Raw genomic sequence first — 19509 nt, 5'->3', positions numbered from 1 at the left:
GGAATTAGGAGACAAGTTCAGTAGTTACGAAGCAAATTCAAGGAGTAATACCCCCAAGAAAAAAATGCCATTATTAGTGAGGATGAAGCAGAATCTGATTGTGGTTCAGATTCAAGAAATGCAGTGATTAGAACAAGATCACTTGCAGATGTGTACGCTAGCTGCAATTCAACCATGTTGGAACCTTCTAATTTTTTTAAAGCGGCAAGTTCACAAGATTGGATGGTAGCAATGAAGGAGGAGCTAGCCATGATTTAGAAAAATGATACTTCGGTGCTAGTTGATAGACCAATAAATAAAAATGTGATTGGAGTTAAATGGGTATACAGAACCAAGCTAAATCCAGATGGTTCAATTAATAAACTCAAGGCCAGATTGGTTGTAAAAATTCTCAACAGTATGGTGTTAATTTCCCAGATACCTTTGCTCTGGTAGCAAAGTATAAAACAATAAGGTTATTGATTGCTTTAACTGCTCAAAAAGGTTGGAAAATCCATCAATTGGATGTTAAGTCAGCTTTTTTAAATGGATATTTGCATGAAGAAATTTTTATTGAGCAACCAAAAGGCTTTCTTGTTGCAAAAAATGAAGACAAAGTGTACTTGCTTAAGAAAGCTTTGTATGGATTAAAACAGGCTCCGACGACCTAATATAGCATAATTGATGACCATCTTGATCACCTTGGTTTTACTAGAAGCTTGAATGAGCAAACTGATGTGATTTGGAATTTTGGTCCAATTTCTTATTTTTGGTAATTTAGATATTCTAGGACTCTATTTCCGGTTTTAATAGATTTCTAGGTATTCTAGAATTTTATTCCATTTAAACTTTATTCTAGATTATAGTATAAATAGGTTTATTTTTCTACATTGTATTAGAAGACTTTTATCATGAATTCAATGGAGATTTTCCTCTTGCAACTTTTGCTTCAAAATACCGAACTTATCAAGATTTAATATCTTGTGGCATTCAAACAAATTATCGGGTTAGATTCTTTGGGTTGTGTAATCAAAAAGTCCTTCGCATCGCCGTTATCGTTGGGTTTTTTGATTCGTTAATTCTTTGGGTCAAATCCACAAATCCGGAGGAGATTTCAAGATTGTGTGATTAAGAAGTCGTTTGTTTCATATATGTTCCGTTGCTTAGTTCACTTTTGCGGGTCGATTCCTAAACCTTTATTATTATTTGGGCGTTCTTGGGATTCGTTGTCAATTCCTATGGGTTCGATAGCAACCTTGCTAACCGGGTTCGCATCATTTGGTATCAGAGTTAGGGCACCAAGATCGAGGTTATATCTTTTTTTTTTTAGTCTTTGTTTTCTTGTTTTTGTGTTCTTCAAGTTTTTGTAAATTTTTTTTAGTTTGTTGAGTCTTAGATCCAAAATCTTTAATAATCTAGTTGTTTTTGTGTTTTGAAAAAAAATACTATTCATCCGTATGGTACAAAAAAATTGAGTCAAAAAAATGAAAAAAAAAAGGAGTCAAAAAAAAAGTAGTCAAAAAAATGTTAAATTCACGTCAAAGTCAATTCCAAATATTGAAAAGGATGATACAGAGGTTTGAGATGATGATTGAGAATATGGAAAATAAATTGGATAGATTGAATGTGAAATTGAAAAGTATTCATAGGAATCAATGTGATGAGGGATTCAATGTGAGTAGACGAAACCTAGGATGAAAAATTGTGATGCATATGGATATGGTTGTGGTATTAATGAAGTATAGGAATCGAGAAATAGAGGCGATAGACATGGGAGAAGGGACACAAATTATTATATGAGAGATTGGCGAAAAGTCGAATTTAGGGATAAGCCTATGAGATGAGATGATGTGGCAATGATTATCCAATGGAAAAGAAAACACCTAGTGCGAAGTGTGCGGGTAGTACATCAAGCAAGATGACTGGGGTGGATTATAAACAGGAATTCTCCAAGATTCTCAACACTCTTAGGTCTCAAATTAATCATCCAAAGGTGCATAAGAGTAAAAATAAAATAAGTGAGGTGGTTGATTGTGAGAAAACGGGAGAAGAACCACAAGAAAATTAAAAGGAGGTCAAAGGTAAAAATAAGAATGAAGAAGTGGTGCTACAACAAAATAAGGGAGAGTCTTCGGAGGTGGAAAAGGAGAGTGGAGTGGAGGAGGCATTGGCGATAACTAACACTTCCCTTCCCATTTTGAATAATTTTGTTTTGCAGGATAACGAAGATTCGATTCCAGAAATCAATCAGATTGGAATCCCTTACAACTCAGGTATTGATTATCAAATAGTAGATGACATTCAACAACAACAATGCTTCAATCTGGATATCTCTATAATACTGAAAATTGATTTTGTTATCCCTGAGGAGACTATGGAGATTCAAAGGCAGTGGAATGAATTTGTATGCAGTGGATTGAGCTACAAAGATGACATGTTGGGAAAAATGCATCCATTGGAAGTGCCATTGCCAAAATTTCCTAGGCCGAGTAAAGCAAGGTGAACGCAAGGTGAATCTTCAAATAAAATCATTCTTGGAGCATCACAAAATTGCAAAAGAAAATCGTCGGGGCGTACACATTTTGATCTATGTTATGGTGATTGGGTCTACATTCAAAAGAGGAGAGTTCGAGGTCAAAAGAGGTCCAAATTGCATCCGAGAGGTGATGGGGCATTTCATGTGCTTGAGTTGATTGAAAGTAAAGTCTATAACTTGGATCAGGATTCGAGGACGAATCCTCTTGAAAATGGAGGGCCTGATGTGATCCGAAGAAGTTTTATTTTGGTCCAATTTATTATTTTTAGCAATTTTGGTATTTTAGGACTCTATTTCGGGTTTTAATAGATTTCTAGATATTCTAGAATTTTATTCCATTTAAGCTTTATTCTAGGTTTTAGTATAAATAAGTTTATTTTTCTACATTGTATTAGAAGGCTTTTATCATAAATTGAATGGAGATATTCCTCTTGAAAATTTTTCTTCAAAATACCGAACTTATCAAGATTTAATATCTTGTGACGTTCAAACAAATCATGGGATTATATTATTTTGGTTGTGTAATCAAAAGGTCCTTCGCATCACCATTATCATTAGGTTGTTTGATTTATTAATTCTTTGGGTCAAATCCACAAATTTGAAGGAGATTTCAAGATTGTGTGATTAAGAGGTTGTTCGTTTCATATATGTTCAGTTGCTAGTTCACTTTTACGGGTCGATTCCTAAACCTTGATTATTATTTGGGCGTTCTTGGGATCCATTATCAATTCCTGCGGGTTCGATAGCAACCTTGCTAACCGGGTTCGTATCACAAACCCTTTATGTAAAGCAAGTGCAAAAAGAAATGGTTATTATTTCGCTATATGTTGATGATCTTCTAGTGACTGGCAGCAACTTTGCTTTAATTGAAAAGGTGAAATCAGAATTGAAGAAAGCATTTGATATAACAAATTTGGAGAAAATGCAATACTTTCTTGGCATAGAAATACATCAAACACAACAAGGAATCTTTGTTTGCCAAAGAAAGTATGATAAGGAAGTTTCAAGAAAGTTCAATATGGAAAATTGTAAACCAGTAAGCACTCCCCTAATTCAGAATGCAAAGTTGATGAAGGAAGATGGATGTAAAAAGATAGATGCTAGAGTTTATAGAAGTTTAGTGGGGGTGCTTGTTGTATTTATCAGTAACAAGACTAGATATTACATTTGTTACAAATATGTTGTCAAGATTCAGACAAGAGCCAAGCAAAATACACTTTCAAGCAGCAAAAAGGGTTTTGAGATACATTAAAGGGACTGAAGAGCTGGGAATTTGGTTTAGAAAGTCTGAAATTCTGAAGTTGATTGGTTTTACAGATAGTGATTGGGCTGGATCCTCCGAAGACATGAAAAGCACCTCTGGTTATGTGTTTTATGTTGGCTCAAGTGTTATTTGTTGGAATTCAATAAAGCAGAAAATTGTAGCACAGTCCACAGCAGAAGCTGAATACATTGCAACCTCAGAAGCTACAAATCAAGCACTCTGGTTGAAGAAAGTGTTATAGGATCTCAAACACAAGCACGAAGAAGCAACAATCATCTATTGTAACAACCAATTTGCAGTAGCTATGGTGAAGAATCATGTGTTTAACGGAAGAACCAAGCATATCAAGATCAAGTATCACTCGATCAGAGAACCACAAAAAGAAAAGGAAGTGGAACTTGTGAGCTGCAAATCAGAGGATCAAAATGCAGATATTCTAACCATGTCCTTACCTAAAGCAAGATTTGAAACACTTAGAAACAGTCTTGGTGTTTCCAGCAAAAGTGCCAAGGAGGAGTGTTGAAGTAAAATTGACTCTTTTGCTGTAAAAAAATATATTTATTTTTTTGTACTTTTTATCAGCTTGAAATTAGCTGAATTTAAGGATAAAAGCTGGTAGTTTTTACCAAAATATGGTCTTGCATGTTTCAAGGAAAGCTGTCAAAAAAGTTAGTTTGTATTAGGTAAAGTGTTGTTGACTATTTTTGCTAGAAACTTCTTGTAATCTCTATATACTTGAGATCTAATATATCAGCTCGTTTTTGGAGTGAACTCACTGAAAAATATACCAGCTTCCATCCTCTTTATTCAAAAATCTTTTAGTTAGACTCCATGTTCATATAAATTGAGGTTTTTAAAGTCTTCAAATTCATTTTATACCCTAAATCAGTGTTCTTTTTCATTTTTCTTTTATGGAGTTTATTTACATCTCCATGTTCACATAAATTGAGGTTTTTTTGAAGATTCGAAATTCATTTTATTGTCATCTGCATTAAGAATTTGTTTTGACATTACAATTGAATTTATTTCTTGTCTTCTTTTTAGCAGTGAGTTGCGTAATTGTAATTGGATTGTGGTTTCAGCATCGGTAAGTGCTTTAATTGGATAGCGATGTATTAGACCCGGAAAAGCAAAGAATTTCTTTCAAAATACAAAATCCATGTTAACGCATAAAAAGAAAAGTACAATGTAAAAATTTTAATAGCGTAAAAATTTTAATAGCATATTAGCATAAAATTATTTTATTTTATTGACTATTTTAATTCATTGAATAAGTCTTCATAAAATAAGTTCTACAATTTCCAAATCAAACATATTTTTTTCAGCTTTTTATTTAGGTAAACAGATCTCTACAATGACAAATCGTGGTTTTTGTAATATAAGACACTCAAAATAGAAAACTAAAAATTAAAAAGCAAACTCCTATGGAATTTAAAGCATTAATCTTCAATTTATGCTTTTTATTATTCAGCAATTTAATAAAAAATAAATTGTACAATATACATTCGATATTTATAATCTTCTGTATAATTTTTTTCACTCATAATTGATATTATAGTTATAAAGAACTTTTAACCTTTTCGGTATTTATAATCTTTTGTATATTTTTTTCACTCATAATTGATATTATAGTTATAAATAATTTTTGACTTAGAAAGTGAATTATTTACTTATCATTAAATTTTTAAGTTATAAGTAAATTTTACAGTTTTAAATAAATTTGTAATTTTAAATAATTTTTTTATATAAATGATTTTTTACTTAAATTAACTTTTTATAAGTGATTTTATTTTTTATTAATGTATTTTTACTTTATGAGTAATTTTTACACAAAAGTAATTAATGAAAATTTGTAAATTTGTAATTAATGCCAATAATGCCTATGGAATTTGAAACGGGACCCTAAGATCGGATCCCAACGCATATAAGGAGACGAAACATTTAACAGCTCTAAGAACAATTCGGCACAGAAGCTGATTCCGATCTAACATGTTCAGTGTTCTTCGTTCCTTTGCTTCGCTTAAAGGAATTAGAATATGAGAGCTCTGAGAAAACCGACGAGGAGACCCAGCCTCCTTTATCTGCTCTCTGCTGCTGCCATTTTCTCTCTCTTCTTTTGCGCCCTCCAGTCCTATTTCTCCATAGGTACTTGTTAATTATCTGCAATTGCCTCGTTAACCATACTCGCGTTTGTATATGCTTCATTGTTTCTGTATATTCAGGTAACCCTAAAATTTCTAAAATCAACGAGGAGGATGTTCGGATTTTATCTAATTTTCAGTCCAGTGTTCAACAATGCGTGGTTAGTTATTTACTTTTTTGAGTTGCTTGATCTGCTGCTTTATAATCTGGAACACGGAATTTATGCTTGCTTTTTATAGGATCTGTTTGTTTCATGAATTAATAGTATTTCGCTGCTGTTAACAAGTGGCAAATAATTGCTTTTATACTTGTATTTTGCTTCAAGGAGAACAGAGGGCTTGGACTCACTGCACACATAATTGATCATTGTAATTTGGTTCTCAAGTTCCCTCAAGGGACTAATAGCACCTGGGTTTGTCTCTTCTTTGCTTGCTCAATTTTATTCCCTTTCTTAGAGCACGTCTAGTACTTATATGCCCTTTTCATATCTTGGGTTTTATTTGCAGTACAATGAACAGTTTAAAATTTTTGAGCCATTGGAATACAAGTATGATGTTTGTGAAGCAATACTATTGTGGGAACAGGTTTGTCATTGTTATTGATATTATTCTCATTCGTCAAGGTACTTGCTTTCATATTGCATAAAATAAGCAGTGATTATCTGAAATGCAGTATCGTAACATGACTACAGTGCTGACAAGGGAGTATTTAGATGCTCGGCCTGACGGGTGGTTAAACTATGCTGCAAAAAGGATAGCACAGTTGTATGGGACAGCCTCCTCTTCTTTGAATAATTATTGTCGTTTTATACTGCAATTTCAAGTTGAATCATATTTATGTTCCCTCTTTTTATTTTTCTCCTGTTTCATTTTGATTATTATAGAGGTGCAGACAAGTGCTATAATCGCACTTTGTGTGAGAAACATCTTAATATTCTTTTACCAGCAAAGCCACCCTTCCATCCCCGCCAATTTCGAACTTGTGCCGTCGTTGGAAATTCAGGAGATCTCTTAAAGACAGAGTTTGGGAAGGAAATCGACAGTCATGATGCAGTTATAAGAGACAATGAAGCCCCTGTTAATGAGGTACATTACTTTTATGCTGGTTTTCTGTCATAGATGATTCTTGTCCTCTCTCTCTCTCTCTCTCTCTGTGTGTCTTAAGTACCTGAGTGTGTGCATGCATGTGCGCTTGCACACAGCATGGGCTCTTTGAAATTTTTTGATCGTATATTTTGTCACAGCCATTGTGATTTGACTTGCCCGCTCACATGCGCCTGCATGAGCTCTGGGATTTAAAAAGTTCTATTGTCGTTCACATGTGCACATACAAGCTCTATGATTCAAAAAGTTCTATTACTGTACAATATGTCAAGCCAATGAGATTTGATCCTTGCATACTTAGAACGTGATTAATGTTGTAAGTCAATTGTCATTTATTTGCAATCTCAGAGCGGAATGATTTTGACTTTTGGTGTGTTAAACAAAATGAAAATTTTGTTTTTGCTTCCTATGATCTGTTCTTTGTATCTTTCTTCGTTTGATACATTCTTCAAACTATTCTGCTACATGATTCTAAGTTTCTCTCTTCTTCTTTTTTCCCCTTTTTTTATTCTTTTTTCTGATTTCACAAGTTGTTTGGAATGTCCTGTAGAAATAATTAATAATTTCTTCTCTGTCCATACTTAACAGAAATATAGCAAGTATGTTGGGCTGAAGAGAGATTTTCGCCTTGTAGTGAGAGGTGCTGCACGTAACATGATTCCCATTCTCAATGGTTCAGGTAAGTTATATAAGTGTCTATTTGTCCAAAATACTTCACCTCTATTATTTTGCTATTCTTAGTTTACATTATCCTCCTCCCCATCCTCCTAGCCTGTCATGCTTTCCCACTATTCTCATATCAATTTGTCTTCATTGTATTTGGCAAGGAAACATAACCTTAGAACTAAAGGGAAGGATTATACCATAGACTAATGGGTTTGGCCTTGATATGGTATCTACTTAATTTTCTATATTATTTACTAAAACTACTGATCTTGTCATCGCATATTTTGGTTTCCATCATGGCCTTTTTAGAAGATTGGTTGGTGAGAGATTCTAGCTACCCTGATCAAAATATAATTCAAACTTCATGTCAACTAGTCTTAGTGATGAGTAGTCCTCTTTAAGGGCAAAGAGAAGAAGGCAATGAAAGGAAATTTTGCAGCAACGTGATATGAGAGAGTCAGCTGTGCTTACTTTCTTATTTCTTTTCCTGCAGATGATGAGGTGCTTATAATCAAAAGTCTTACGCATAGAGACTTTAATGCAATGATAAAGGTAATTATTACATGGATCATAAGCATGATTAATGTTTTCTCTGAATGATCAATTATCAAGATGAGATTCTTGGAGGGAATGAGTCATTGCAGTAGCATTAGTTTCTATGTTCTTCTAAACAATTTATAAGACCGTAAAATGAATGAAGCTTGCCTCTCCCATCCACTTTGATTTTGTACATATAAGTTTCTCCCTTTCTTTGGTTGGGGGTCGCAGTTGGGGTTGGCATTGATCTATTACATGAAGTCTTACGTTGAGACAATACTCAAAGCAAATGAAATTCTTAAGATGTAGATAACACAAGTAATTTTTCTTGGACCTGTATGGAATGGAACTCCATACTTGACAGAATTTAGATGTGATGAGCTCATACTTTTTCATTTGCTTGCTTCGTAACAGATAAAATATTCAATGAAATTGCCAATAATGATTTCAGAATATGATAAACTGTTCTTGTTATTGAGATTTTGATCCAGTTAAAATCCATGTGATGGAGCCTTTTGACATGCTAAAATATTTGTTCAAGTGGATAACGAGGGAGAACAAGAGAAACAACCTGGCATTCTACATGATTTAGAAAATGTGTAAGGCTGATTTTTTGTGCATTAAATAAGAAGCTTGGTTCTTAATAAAGAAAAAAGTATTTTTGGAATCAATAGTAACCGTTTGAGTTTCAATTAGAAGCTGAGATTTTTGGTGCATTAAATATGTCTTGAATTATAGGATTACAATTTATTATGTGCTTGATGCAGAGGATCCCAAATCCAGTGTATCTCTTCCAAGGTATTGTGCTTCGCAGAGGTGCCAAAGGAACTGGAATGAAATCAATAGAACTAGCACTTTCCATGTGTGAAGTTGTTGATATATATGGTTTCACTGTTGATCCAGGATACACAGAGTGGTCAGTCTAACCTTAACTATATGATTTGCATACACGATTTCAAAACTGTAGTTTACTAATTATTGTTCTGGTGTTGATGGAACTCTTATCTATTTTATGGCACTAACTAATGAAGTTTGCACGTGTTTAAATTTTACATATGTAGGACCAGATACTTCTCAACACCAAGGAAAGGACACAATCCACTTCAAGGACGAGCTTACTACCAGCTTTTAGAATGCCTTGGTGTAAGGATATTACTTTGTTCCTGAACATAGTTCTCTTGTGAATAGAAGACCAAAGAGCTTTTTGGAATATTTATACATTTTGTTCAATATCCAAAATTCCAGGTTATTAGGATCCATTCTCCCATGCGAGCTGAAAGGAAGCAGGACTGGTCAGATGTGCCTACTCGAGAAATGATAAGCAGAGCTCATGCAGCTGCTGTGCGCGTGAAGAAGAATCAAACTGGTGAAGACGGTGACTTGGGTCAATTCCATAACTGTAAAGTGTGGGGTAATGCTCATGGAAGCGGGCCTACCTCTGGATCTCCAGATATGAGCGATGTCAGGAGGAATTCAAATTACAGTAAATGGGAAGTCATGCCTTTCGAAAAATTAAGAAAAGCAGCTCGTGAGCATTTTATTCAGATGGAAGGTGTTTCTATGTACAAAATGGATGGCAATAAATTGGATGATCTAGTTTGTGTGAGGCATTCCTCAAAATCCGAGGCGTAAGCAGAATATTGATGGAGGCTTTCTTGTACTGTGACGTAGTGACAATCGAAAGCAGAACCAATTAAATTTTGTTCGTTGTGAAAATTACAATGATAGAGACCCAGCAGGATGTGGATTCTCACAATGTTTTTGCCAGATCGCCTCTCTGTTTCTCCGTTCGATCAGAGGGCCATTCTAATTTGATGCTGTGCCTTTTCAGGATTGGTACTGAAGGACAGACTATATTCAAGAAAATTCATGGATGCTTTTGATCGTAAATTCTTCTGTTTAAAACTGTATGAGTTCACATTAGGGTTTTATTTTATTGATAGTTGCGAGTATGAGAGCCAAGAGATTGAGGAAATGAGTAAGGAATTGATTTCAGGATCACCATATACCCTTTGATTATGTTTATGAATTCACTGTTCTGTAATAAAAAATTGTAAATTACTGATAAGAGCTACAACTGTGTTGAGCCAACTACAAGAAGACTGTGCGAGACGGAAAAGGGAAAATAAAGTTTCGATTTGTATGATGGGTATCATTGTCTAGCTGCTCTTGCACCTGGTGAATCAAAGTGTCCAAGTCTACCAAATCATGTTCTTCAATAAATCAAAGCAACCGAAACGACTATAGCTCCACATTCTCCGTTTATTTGAATTTATCACAATGCCTGCCTACTCTTATATCTTCTTCTTTTAATATATTTAGGAGTCGTCCCTGCGAAACAAATGGCTAATGTATCCTGAAGTGAAGCTCAAACGTGGTAATTGAGAGGACTATCAAAGAAAGTAAGAACCCAAAAGCAGTTGCATCAAGTTCTAGTTGCTAATTCACAAGGCCAGGCAGGCCTGTGTTTAACCTTGTATGTTTGTTACTGCAGTGTTTTTCTACACGAACCGGAAGACAGTTGCAACTCTTAGCAGTCATTTACAATTTTTTACGCAAATACATGTGGCAAGTAATGTGTCAGTGAATTTCAGGAATATTTTACAATGCAAAATGGAAACAAATAAGTGAATAACTTCTCGTGTTGTGTGCAGAAATCCATCCCTAGCACCTCATTCACTACATTCACCCTCATAAAAATGTTACGCCCACAATCAAGAATCACCTCATACTCAATTTCCAGTCATTACATATTGCTTTCTTTGATGAACTGGAAAGACACCAAAATACACGATGATTGATAATTAAACAAGATTTTCTCTTCTTAATCTCAATCTCACCTACCTATAAATAAAGGATGCATTGATTCGATTGTCATGAGATAAAAACCAAAAACCCACCCAACGAGTATCAATAGAAAACAACATATTCTCACAAAAATTTTAAAGCAAAACAATTTAATCGTAATTCAGTGAATAAAATCGACCAAGATTCCACAGATTCTCATTATGACAAAACGAAACAAAACTGTTAATTTCAATCCTTTTTAGTTTTCTTACTGCCACCAAGAACATCATCGGGTACGACCTTGAGGAGCTTGCGTTGCTTGGACTTGGCGATCTTCTTAAGAGTCTTGGGATTTGTAATTTTCTGAAGCTTAGTCCCTGACCTGAGTATGTTCTCCTGTTTTTTCTTCTCACGCTCCTCTTTCTGTTTCCGCTTCTCCTGTTTGTTCCGCCGTATTTCCTCCTTCAGCTCGTTCATTCTCTCCACGTACGCTTTCTTTATCTCCTTCTCCTTCGCTCTCTGCTCAAATGTCGTTCCTTTTTTGCTCACCTGCACCGCAGACGACCGCCGCGTCCTTGCCTGCTTCCACTTGCGGCCGGACAACTTTCCCGCTATCACCCCGTCGTATGTCGGCTTTCCGAAGGACGAAGCGGACGGCTTGTTGGGATCATCAGAAGAAGGAACTGCCTGTCTCTTCGACGGAGGTGGATTCCCGTTGTCGACGTCCATGCCGTCATGCTCAGGAGAGGGATTCAATAATTTTAGCTTATCGGCTTCTTGTTCGGCTCTCTTTCGCTTGAAGGTCTTGCCGCCAAATCCCTCGTCTAGGGACCTAAAATCAATCGTGCACGCCATTGTAAACACGGACAAATTTCTAGGGTTTCCAGTATTTGGGAAGAAGGGGCTGTGTTGGTGGTAATAGAAAGAATGTATATATATATGGAACGCAGAAAATGGGTAAATCACTTGATGGGCTTGGGTTAATTAAATTAGGCTTTACCATCTAACTAGTTGTTGGGCCTAGATCACATTTTTAGGTTTAAATAATTTCAAAATTACAAATGATTCAAAATATAATTTTAAAATAAAAATCTTGTGAAAAAAATTTAAAAAATCAGGTGATCATAATTTTCTGACATCTGATAAAATCTTGTGATCTATAATTTAATTAAATATGTCAAAATTATATACTAATCATAAAGACACAATTTGTGGATCACAATTACATATCTAATTATAAATAACATTTGTTATAGGTTACGAATTATTTATTTATCACAATTTGCCTAATTAATTGTCAAAATTACTCTTCACCTCACCCTTCTCCACTGCTATCGACATCAGCTAAGCCCCCATTTGGCCCCATTTTGTGAAAAATAAAATGGGTGAAATAGTAGTTTTTTTTTAATCAGTGGTTAAGAAAGAAAGAGAAGTTTTCGATTTATGTATAATATTATTTTATGGAAGATTGTGTGGTTGAAATTAGAAAAAAGAAAAATTAAATGTAATGAAATGAAATAAAAATTAATAGGGGCCAAACGAGGGCTAAATCTCACCACCACATCAAATTCACAATCCACCACCATCACCACCACTTCTTTCACTTCAAATCCACCACCACCACCACCACTTTAACCTCAAGTTCACCTAGACGTGCACAACCAAAAGCAAGATGTTGGTTTGTTACAAAATCTAATGTTTATCTCGTCGATTGACGTGAACCGGTGGAGTTCTATTACTAACTACATGGGGGCACCGCACCACTATTTCTTCTTCTACCGCTACCATTTCTATCAGCTACTACCACGCTTATATCGCCATCGAACCCATTACTTGTATGAAATTGTGGCTCCACCCCCTCTTTGAAATTCTATCATTTTACAATTTTTAGGGTGTTACAGATGTGATTCATTCATTTGCATAACACATAGATTGCAGGTGTTGTTGACCTCGGAAATTGGACCCTCCACGTGGCCAACCGATAGTCACTCCACGTATTCCTCTCTGCACACAATAACGAACGGTCAGAAGCACACGATCGGAACCAACGGAGGTGGTGGCGGCCGCATACACTCCAACGATCAAGTTAGCGATCGGAATAGTGCTTGAATCATGCAAGAGAGTGGGGAGGAGGTGCTAAGTAGTAAGAGTGTCATTACATTTACCTCTTGCCAAGCCTTGAGTATTTATAGGTGAGAAGAACTGTTGGATGTGAGATACGTGTATACATTTGATAGTATGAGGCATCTACTCATAGGCATCAATCGACTGCATCTATAGAGTGGGCGGGTAATTACTTCTCCCGAATTGAGTTGACATAAAGTTGATACGTCACATCAACTAATCTCATGGAGATGTCAAATCACTTTAAACCTTAGGGGTAGAAAAGATCTTGAAAAAGATCTCATTCTGAAATTGGCGATGAATCCTCTGACAAAGGTCCCCGGAGTGCATTTCGCCTCGGATTCAAGGGCGAGGGCACTTCGGTTAGTCCCGAAGAATTACCTATGTCTCGTAGTGTGATAGCAGATCGTCACCATTGGTGAAATCATTTCGGAACCACTTCGGATGAGTGTTCCACACCTCGCATGATGTGGTGGTGAACTTTCTGAACCACTTCGGATGAGTGCTTCACACCTCACATGATGTGGTGGTGACTTTTCGAAGTGGTTCAGATAGGAGCGTAACATGTGTGATTATGGTTGGAGTTGTGGTAGGGTTTGAGTAAAATTGATGGTTAGAATCGAGCATTGAGGAAGGGAAGAACGATAAAGATCAAATTATTAGTACCTTTACATTTGATCTAAGATCAAAGTATTAGTACCTTTACATTTGATATAAGAAAGCCTGATATTTGACATTTATTTGAAGATTGGATCTTAGGGTCTCGTCTTGGTTTTTCTTTGAAGTTCGGCTCTTAAGCTCTTGTCTTGAATGTTTGGATGACTTGATGACTTCAATCTTGACCTTCATTGTGAGTTCAATTTGATAGTCTTGATTTTGATCTTTTGACGATGATCGATCAATTAATCATTGAATGCTTCAACGACTATAATCGCTAAAAAAATTAATTGTTATAAATATTAACTTGTTTGTTATGATCAAAACTATAAGGTTATAGTCAAAGATAAATCAACACTAAGGCAGCATCCTCGTATAGAGATATGAAGGATTCAAGTGCTCACAATAGAAATTTCAACACACTCTTTATTGATATCTTGAATACACTTTTATACAAAGCTGTTAAGTCTATTTTAAGAAATATACAGAGGTTACAGATTCCACCTAATTAAAGGTACAGCAATGCATCAGTTACAGATCAGAGAATTCATCCATGATTTTTGCAGATCAGAAAATTCATCCTTGATTTATGGCTTTGTTGTTGCCGCATAATCATTCCAGATTTATTGTGGTTTTGACTTTTATTTTGCATTTGTGTCACCTTCCTTAATACCTTGTATTGGACATTTATATAAGCTTTTCCTACGGAAGTTGGAAATGATATGTAAAACTGGCTAATGGATAACTAATATATTCATTTTGTTTCAAAGCAGATTCTCCTAATATCCGATCGTAAGCTGATCTACTATCAATAATCAGAAAATTCATGCATCCATGGTATACTCGAGGTTTCTCGCCTAGTTTTACTGCTAGAGTAGTCTGTCCGAGGCATAGGATTTGGCCATCTATCAGCATAGTTTTGCATTTGATCAAAATAATCGTCAGATTTTCGCAATCCACAAGCATGCAATTAAAGCTATTCCCAGCTATTATGGCTCGCATGATCTGAACATCACAATGAGGACATGTGATTTCATTCTTATTATCAATAAATTGAATTAAAGGAGATTTAAGTTTTGAGTTACCTTGAAACCAGTGATTTCGCAAGGCTGAATTACTACCAGCTTGCTTACTAATCCTTGGTGATTTTGCTGTCCTCTTTTTAGTGTGAGACGTTGAACTCTTCTCGTTCTCTCTGTGGATTACTACCATCATCTTTATGAAAATCAGCAAAGAGTTCTACCTAAATTTCAATGCCTCTATTTTGATGAGACCTGCTTTTGCATGACTCATTTTTTAACAGTTTTTACAGTGGTTTTAACTCAAGAAGTACTAGATTGTCTACCTTTGTTCTGTTTCCCACATTTGACGCCCATTTATTGACCTTGAAATTGTAATGAGCTAATTCCTCTCATCGAGTCAAGGTTTTCTCCTCATAAAGTGACACATTTAATGCTCAAGTAAGAGCAAGAAGAGAAATAACCATATGAAAGTAGGATATTCAAATTTTCGTGCCTTTCCTTGTTCCTGGCTATACCTACTTATAGATTTCTAATTAGGGCATGTAGGTAATTAGACCCTTTCGTTAATAACATTTAGCAGTCTTTGACTAGTCAAACTTCAACTGAATCCATTGGCTTTTCACGTTTTTATTCACATGTGCTTTTGATAACGATTTCTACTGATATGGAGTGGGTGATGAAATCAATCTAAGTATTTTTACTCGCAGCTTACCGTCAAGGTTGATTATAATGCAAATGCTCGCTTACGTTATGGTTTGGTTAGCTTTGTAAATATTTGCTTGGTAGAGGCAAGGACTCATCGTTAATCCTTTGTGAACATTAATTGATAACCCAAAGTATATATTCAACAAAGTAGTTGCACAGTTTCATCAAATACATTGCTATTGGTACCTACCCACGATTAAATTTTCTGAAAACAAGAACATCTACTACTTGTTTAAATATGAATCAGAGAGCAACAACTATTGTGGATAAAATTTATGTTAATTTCCAATCATCCATCTTCATATCGAATCATTTCCAGATTCAGGTCCTGATACAAGCCCTAATATATCACTCTCAAAGAAAGCAGAGTGAAAGGCCCTAACACATTGTTCAGCTTCGCTGTCATTTACTATCAATGAAATGTTGACTTTTGAAGCACCTTGAGAGATCATCTGAACATTGACTCCATTCGTACGAAGCACATGAAATGCCTGCCACGTAAAAATTGGTAGTTTTGAAAATCAACAGAAGACTAAACATCAGCAACAAAGAACGTAGAGGAGCGCAAAATAATTGCTCGAAATTTATTATAAAAGCAATATTAATGGACTCAGGAGCATTAAACCAAAAAGATAACTATGCTAAAATGTAATGGGCTTTCGCAATAAACATGCTGTGGTTATAGCAGCACCTTTTCTAGTATCAGCGACGACCTCTGAACATTTCCTATGAGAGAGATGATTGATCGGCGCTGTAGAAGTTTCACAACTGCAATTTTTTCGAGTTCTTCCACAACATGATCTAGTTCCTGCTCAACAAGTGAGAACTAGGTAAGGACTTATCTAGTGAAGCAAAGGAAATAATCCTGCCCACGGCTAAAACTCAACATGAAATTGAAACCATAAATTGATGGGATGTTTTTTTAGCTTATAATACATATCTTTGATAATAAAAAGAAGCCCTGCCCGATTTCATATGCTTGCCTGCTGGATCAGTTCTCTGCTCCAAAGCTTGGACGGATCCAATGTCAAGGAAACACTAACTTCACTCGTGGCAACAACATCCACAGATATTTCCAATTCTTCAAAGATTGAAAACACCTGAAGAGAGACATCATATTGGCAATTTCATTTGAGATTCAAAATACTTGACAAACCTGGCAAGATCAAGCAGCAAGTGCTGCCTTCACCTTAGCAAGAAACCCAAATTGACCAAGCATTCGGGTGCTGACAATATCCAACATTGTTACATTTTGTTTCAAGACGATGCTAGTAAGTACTGCCTGTAAATGAAAAAGAATAGATGTAAGCCTTTTGACCATTCTATTGACCATGTTTTGTTTGTTAACATTATGATGCTTCTAACCTGACTCATATCTCTTGCTCGAGTAATCAGGGTTCCGGGAGCTTTCGGATTGTATGAGTTCTTAACTCGAACAGGAATATCACCCTCCCTAGCAGGTCTCATCGACTGTGGATGGAGGACCTTTAAATCCAAAGAAACAGATGTATGGCGTAGGCATGTTAGACCCAGAAGAAATAGGGGCACCATTCGACAAGTAACTCTCTATTATATGTTGAAGCCTGACAATGTAGCTACGTTATACAGTGCATATAGATTGTGTGGTACCTGAGCACCAAAGTAAGCAAGTTCAGCTGCCTCATCAAAGGTTAAATATGGCACTGGCTCTGCGCGTGAATATATATTGGGGTCACATGTCAAAACACCATCAACATCTTTCCACACCTGTAAAGGGCAAAACAGCGATGGGAGAGGTTATATATTTTATGCATGTAATTGTATACTACAGAATAGTTCCATGCAGATTAGATAGTAATGCTATTTTTTCCTCAAAGCAAGACCACATAATTTTTGAAAATCACTTGCCTGAATTTCTCCTAACCCCAATGCTTTACCAATAGTAGTGGCAGTCAAATCACTCCCACCCCTACCCAATGTAGTCACAGCACCAGTTCTCCAACCCTACAATGAAATGTCCATTCTGATTTTTTATCTCCAGATCATAGAAATTTGTGTACAAGTACGGTAATCCAGTAAATGTAAACGGGAATCATAATGGAAGCAACCTTTCCAAGGAAGCCAGTCACAATAGGAATTGCAGGATCCTTAATCCAATCACCATGCAATCTCTTTGCAACAGCTGGATAAGTTGCTTCTAATATTTCGGCATTTGTAAATTCATCGGTTGTTATAAAACCAATATCAAAGGCATCATACTGTAAATAAGATGTGAGTTATTAATTTATCCAAATCATGTGACAGAAACAAGGTAAAAGAATTACTTTATTGAGCAGGCAGCACAAAAGAAAAGGTTTATGTGATTGAAAACTATAAGAAAATCCTTATCCAATAATAGCAAATAAAATTAAAAGAAATCCTTCTCATTAAGTGAGATAGACATGTTTGTAATATAAATATGATGCCACAAGATCTGACAGGCTTGGAGAAGTGCCGGCACATTCTAGTTGCTAACTAATGCAGTGCATGACACACTGGGACTGGGATACAGCCTAGGATGCACAGACACTTCTCCAAGGTGGGGAATGTAAGTTGTCGCATGTGGCAGACACAAACATAACTCCAACAAGTGGTTGAATTGGAAAACACGTAAAATTTAATACAGATCGAACATGGACGTAATCATCCAATACTAAAGGATAATAGTTGTAATTTTTGAAAAATCATCCTGTAAAGAAGATTAAAAGAATTTACAGTAACTAATGTATAGGAGGGGTATGTTTTTACTAATTACCATTTTACAGTAACTATTGAATGGGAGGGGTGTTTTTATTAATGCGGCAAAAGAAAAAATAAATAAATAAATAAATGTCATTATGTACATATTTGTATTATTTTAGTTCTTAATTAATTGTCCACGTGCTACTTTACTTTCTGGTTGCATCAACTTGGATATAATTACGTTATTAATCTATTTGCTCGAAATTCAACTCATAAGTGTCTCACTTGCTAACCTTAAAACACAGGTGCATGCATTCATGTCTATAGCACATGGAATAACAGAGAAAAGATATGAGAATGTGAAGTGAAAATAATGTTTTACAAGTAGCTTATAGGTTTTCACAAAGCATTTGAGTTAAATTGATTAAAAAAAATTTAATTTATCTTCTCTAATCACTTTTCCATTTTTGGCACAATAGTGATTGGAGGCAAGTGAGGTTCTACGAAGTGGCCCTAAGCCAATGCTTGATCGGCTAAAAGCCAAAAAGCAGTCAATCCTTTTTTGTTCCACATAGGAATTTATCTGCACTCAAATGATTAAATAATTTTTAGTTACATTGTAATTTTGAGGCACCAACGGAGATAATCCATAATAATAGCACCACTGTCTCATAACAAGTTCTTGTACCTATATTACTGTAAATTATAAGTGTAGCAAAGACTGCTCAATCTGAAAATACAAGACAAACAAAGACCTCAAGGCCTGTGAATCACTGAGAAAACGAATCACTGGTTTATTAGATCAAAAGCAAGGAACTTACAGAACTTGTTACAAGGGCTAAGTTTTAGATAGTTGACAAAGAAGAAGCATACTTGGCGAGCTTTGACATCAATTTTATTCAAATAGGCAGCAAAAATTCGTGTGGACATGCACTCTCCAAAAGAGGCTAAGTAGTCTTTTGTTCTTGGAGTGAGCTCTTTCATCATAGCAATTCCGTTCAGAAGTTGCTCCAACTGAAATAGGTGTTCTGCAAAATGTCAACCACAAGCAAAAAGGCAATCAAAAGAGTTAAGATAAGATACATTACATTATCACCATTTTAAATGAAAACTATAAACAAATGCTATTGTTACAAATGAATTTGACACAAATGAATTTGACGAACAACAGAAATTACAGTCCTTACTTCAGGAAAGATTACTTGCCCTGCAAAATTAGTGAATATGAAGACTTGCATTGCAATATATCAAATGAACAAAATAACCTACTCATATGCATAAAAAAAA

The 19509-nt window shown here is 35.5% G+C and overlaps 4 protein-coding genes across 4 annotated transcripts; 2 read left to right on the top strand and 2 right to left on the bottom strand.

The window, feature by feature from the left end:
• The first annotated feature begins 3320 nt into the window (after positions 1–3320).
• On the top strand, positions 3321–4020 carry LOC111397855 (uncharacterized mitochondrial protein AtMg00810-like). The gene is made up of 2 exons (XM_023024824.1): positions 3321–3600; positions 3662–4020. The coding sequence occupies exons 1-2, from the start codon at positions 3321–3323 to the stop codon at positions 4018–4020; spliced, it is 639 nt and encodes a 212-aa protein (XP_022880592.1).
• Positions 4021–5694: 1674 nt separating this feature from the next.
• Positions 5695–10288, top strand: LOC111396886 (sialyltransferase-like protein 1). The gene is made up of 11 exons (XM_023023482.1): positions 5695–5924; positions 6002–6081; positions 6247–6333; positions 6428–6505; positions 6594–6685; positions 6805–7006; positions 7613–7703; positions 8184–8242; positions 8995–9143; positions 9289–9370; positions 9473–10288. Exons 1-11 carry the CDS (start codon positions 5816–5818, stop codon positions 9857–9859), a joined length of 1416 nt encoding a protein of 471 aa, XP_022879250.1. The 5' UTR covers positions 5695–5815; the 3' UTR covers positions 9860–10288.
• A 653-nt stretch (positions 10289–10941) lies between these two features.
• On the bottom strand, positions 10942–11928 carry LOC111396887 (coiled-coil domain-containing protein 86). Its single transcript, XM_023023483.1, has one exon. It carries the CDS (start codon positions 11867–11869, stop codon positions 11264–11266), a length of 606 nt encoding a protein of 201 aa, XP_022879251.1. The 5' UTR covers positions 11870–11928; the 3' UTR covers positions 10942–11263.
• Positions 11929–15636: 3708 nt separating this feature from the next.
• Positions 15637–19260, bottom strand: LOC111397854 (aspartokinase 1, chloroplastic-like; the record flags this gene model as incomplete). The annotated part of the gene is made up of 9 exons (XM_023024823.1): positions 15637–16013; positions 16214–16330; positions 16506–16622; positions 16712–16804; positions 16888–17007; positions 17152–17268; positions 17410–17505; positions 17610–17759; positions 19096–19260. Coding segments are annotated over 9 exons (1167 nt in total), but the record flags the coding sequence as incomplete, so codon positions are not given.
• Between the last annotated feature and the right edge of the window lie 249 nt (positions 19261–19509).

The sequence above is a fragment of the Olea europaea genome, chromosome 7 (genome assembly GCF_002742605.1).
Source record: "Olea europaea var. sylvestris chromosome 7, O_europaea_v1, whole genome shotgun sequence".
NCBI lineage: Eukaryota > Viridiplantae > Streptophyta > Magnoliopsida > Lamiales > Oleaceae > Olea > Olea europaea.
This window is presented reverse-complemented; position numbering and strand designations above follow the sequence as displayed.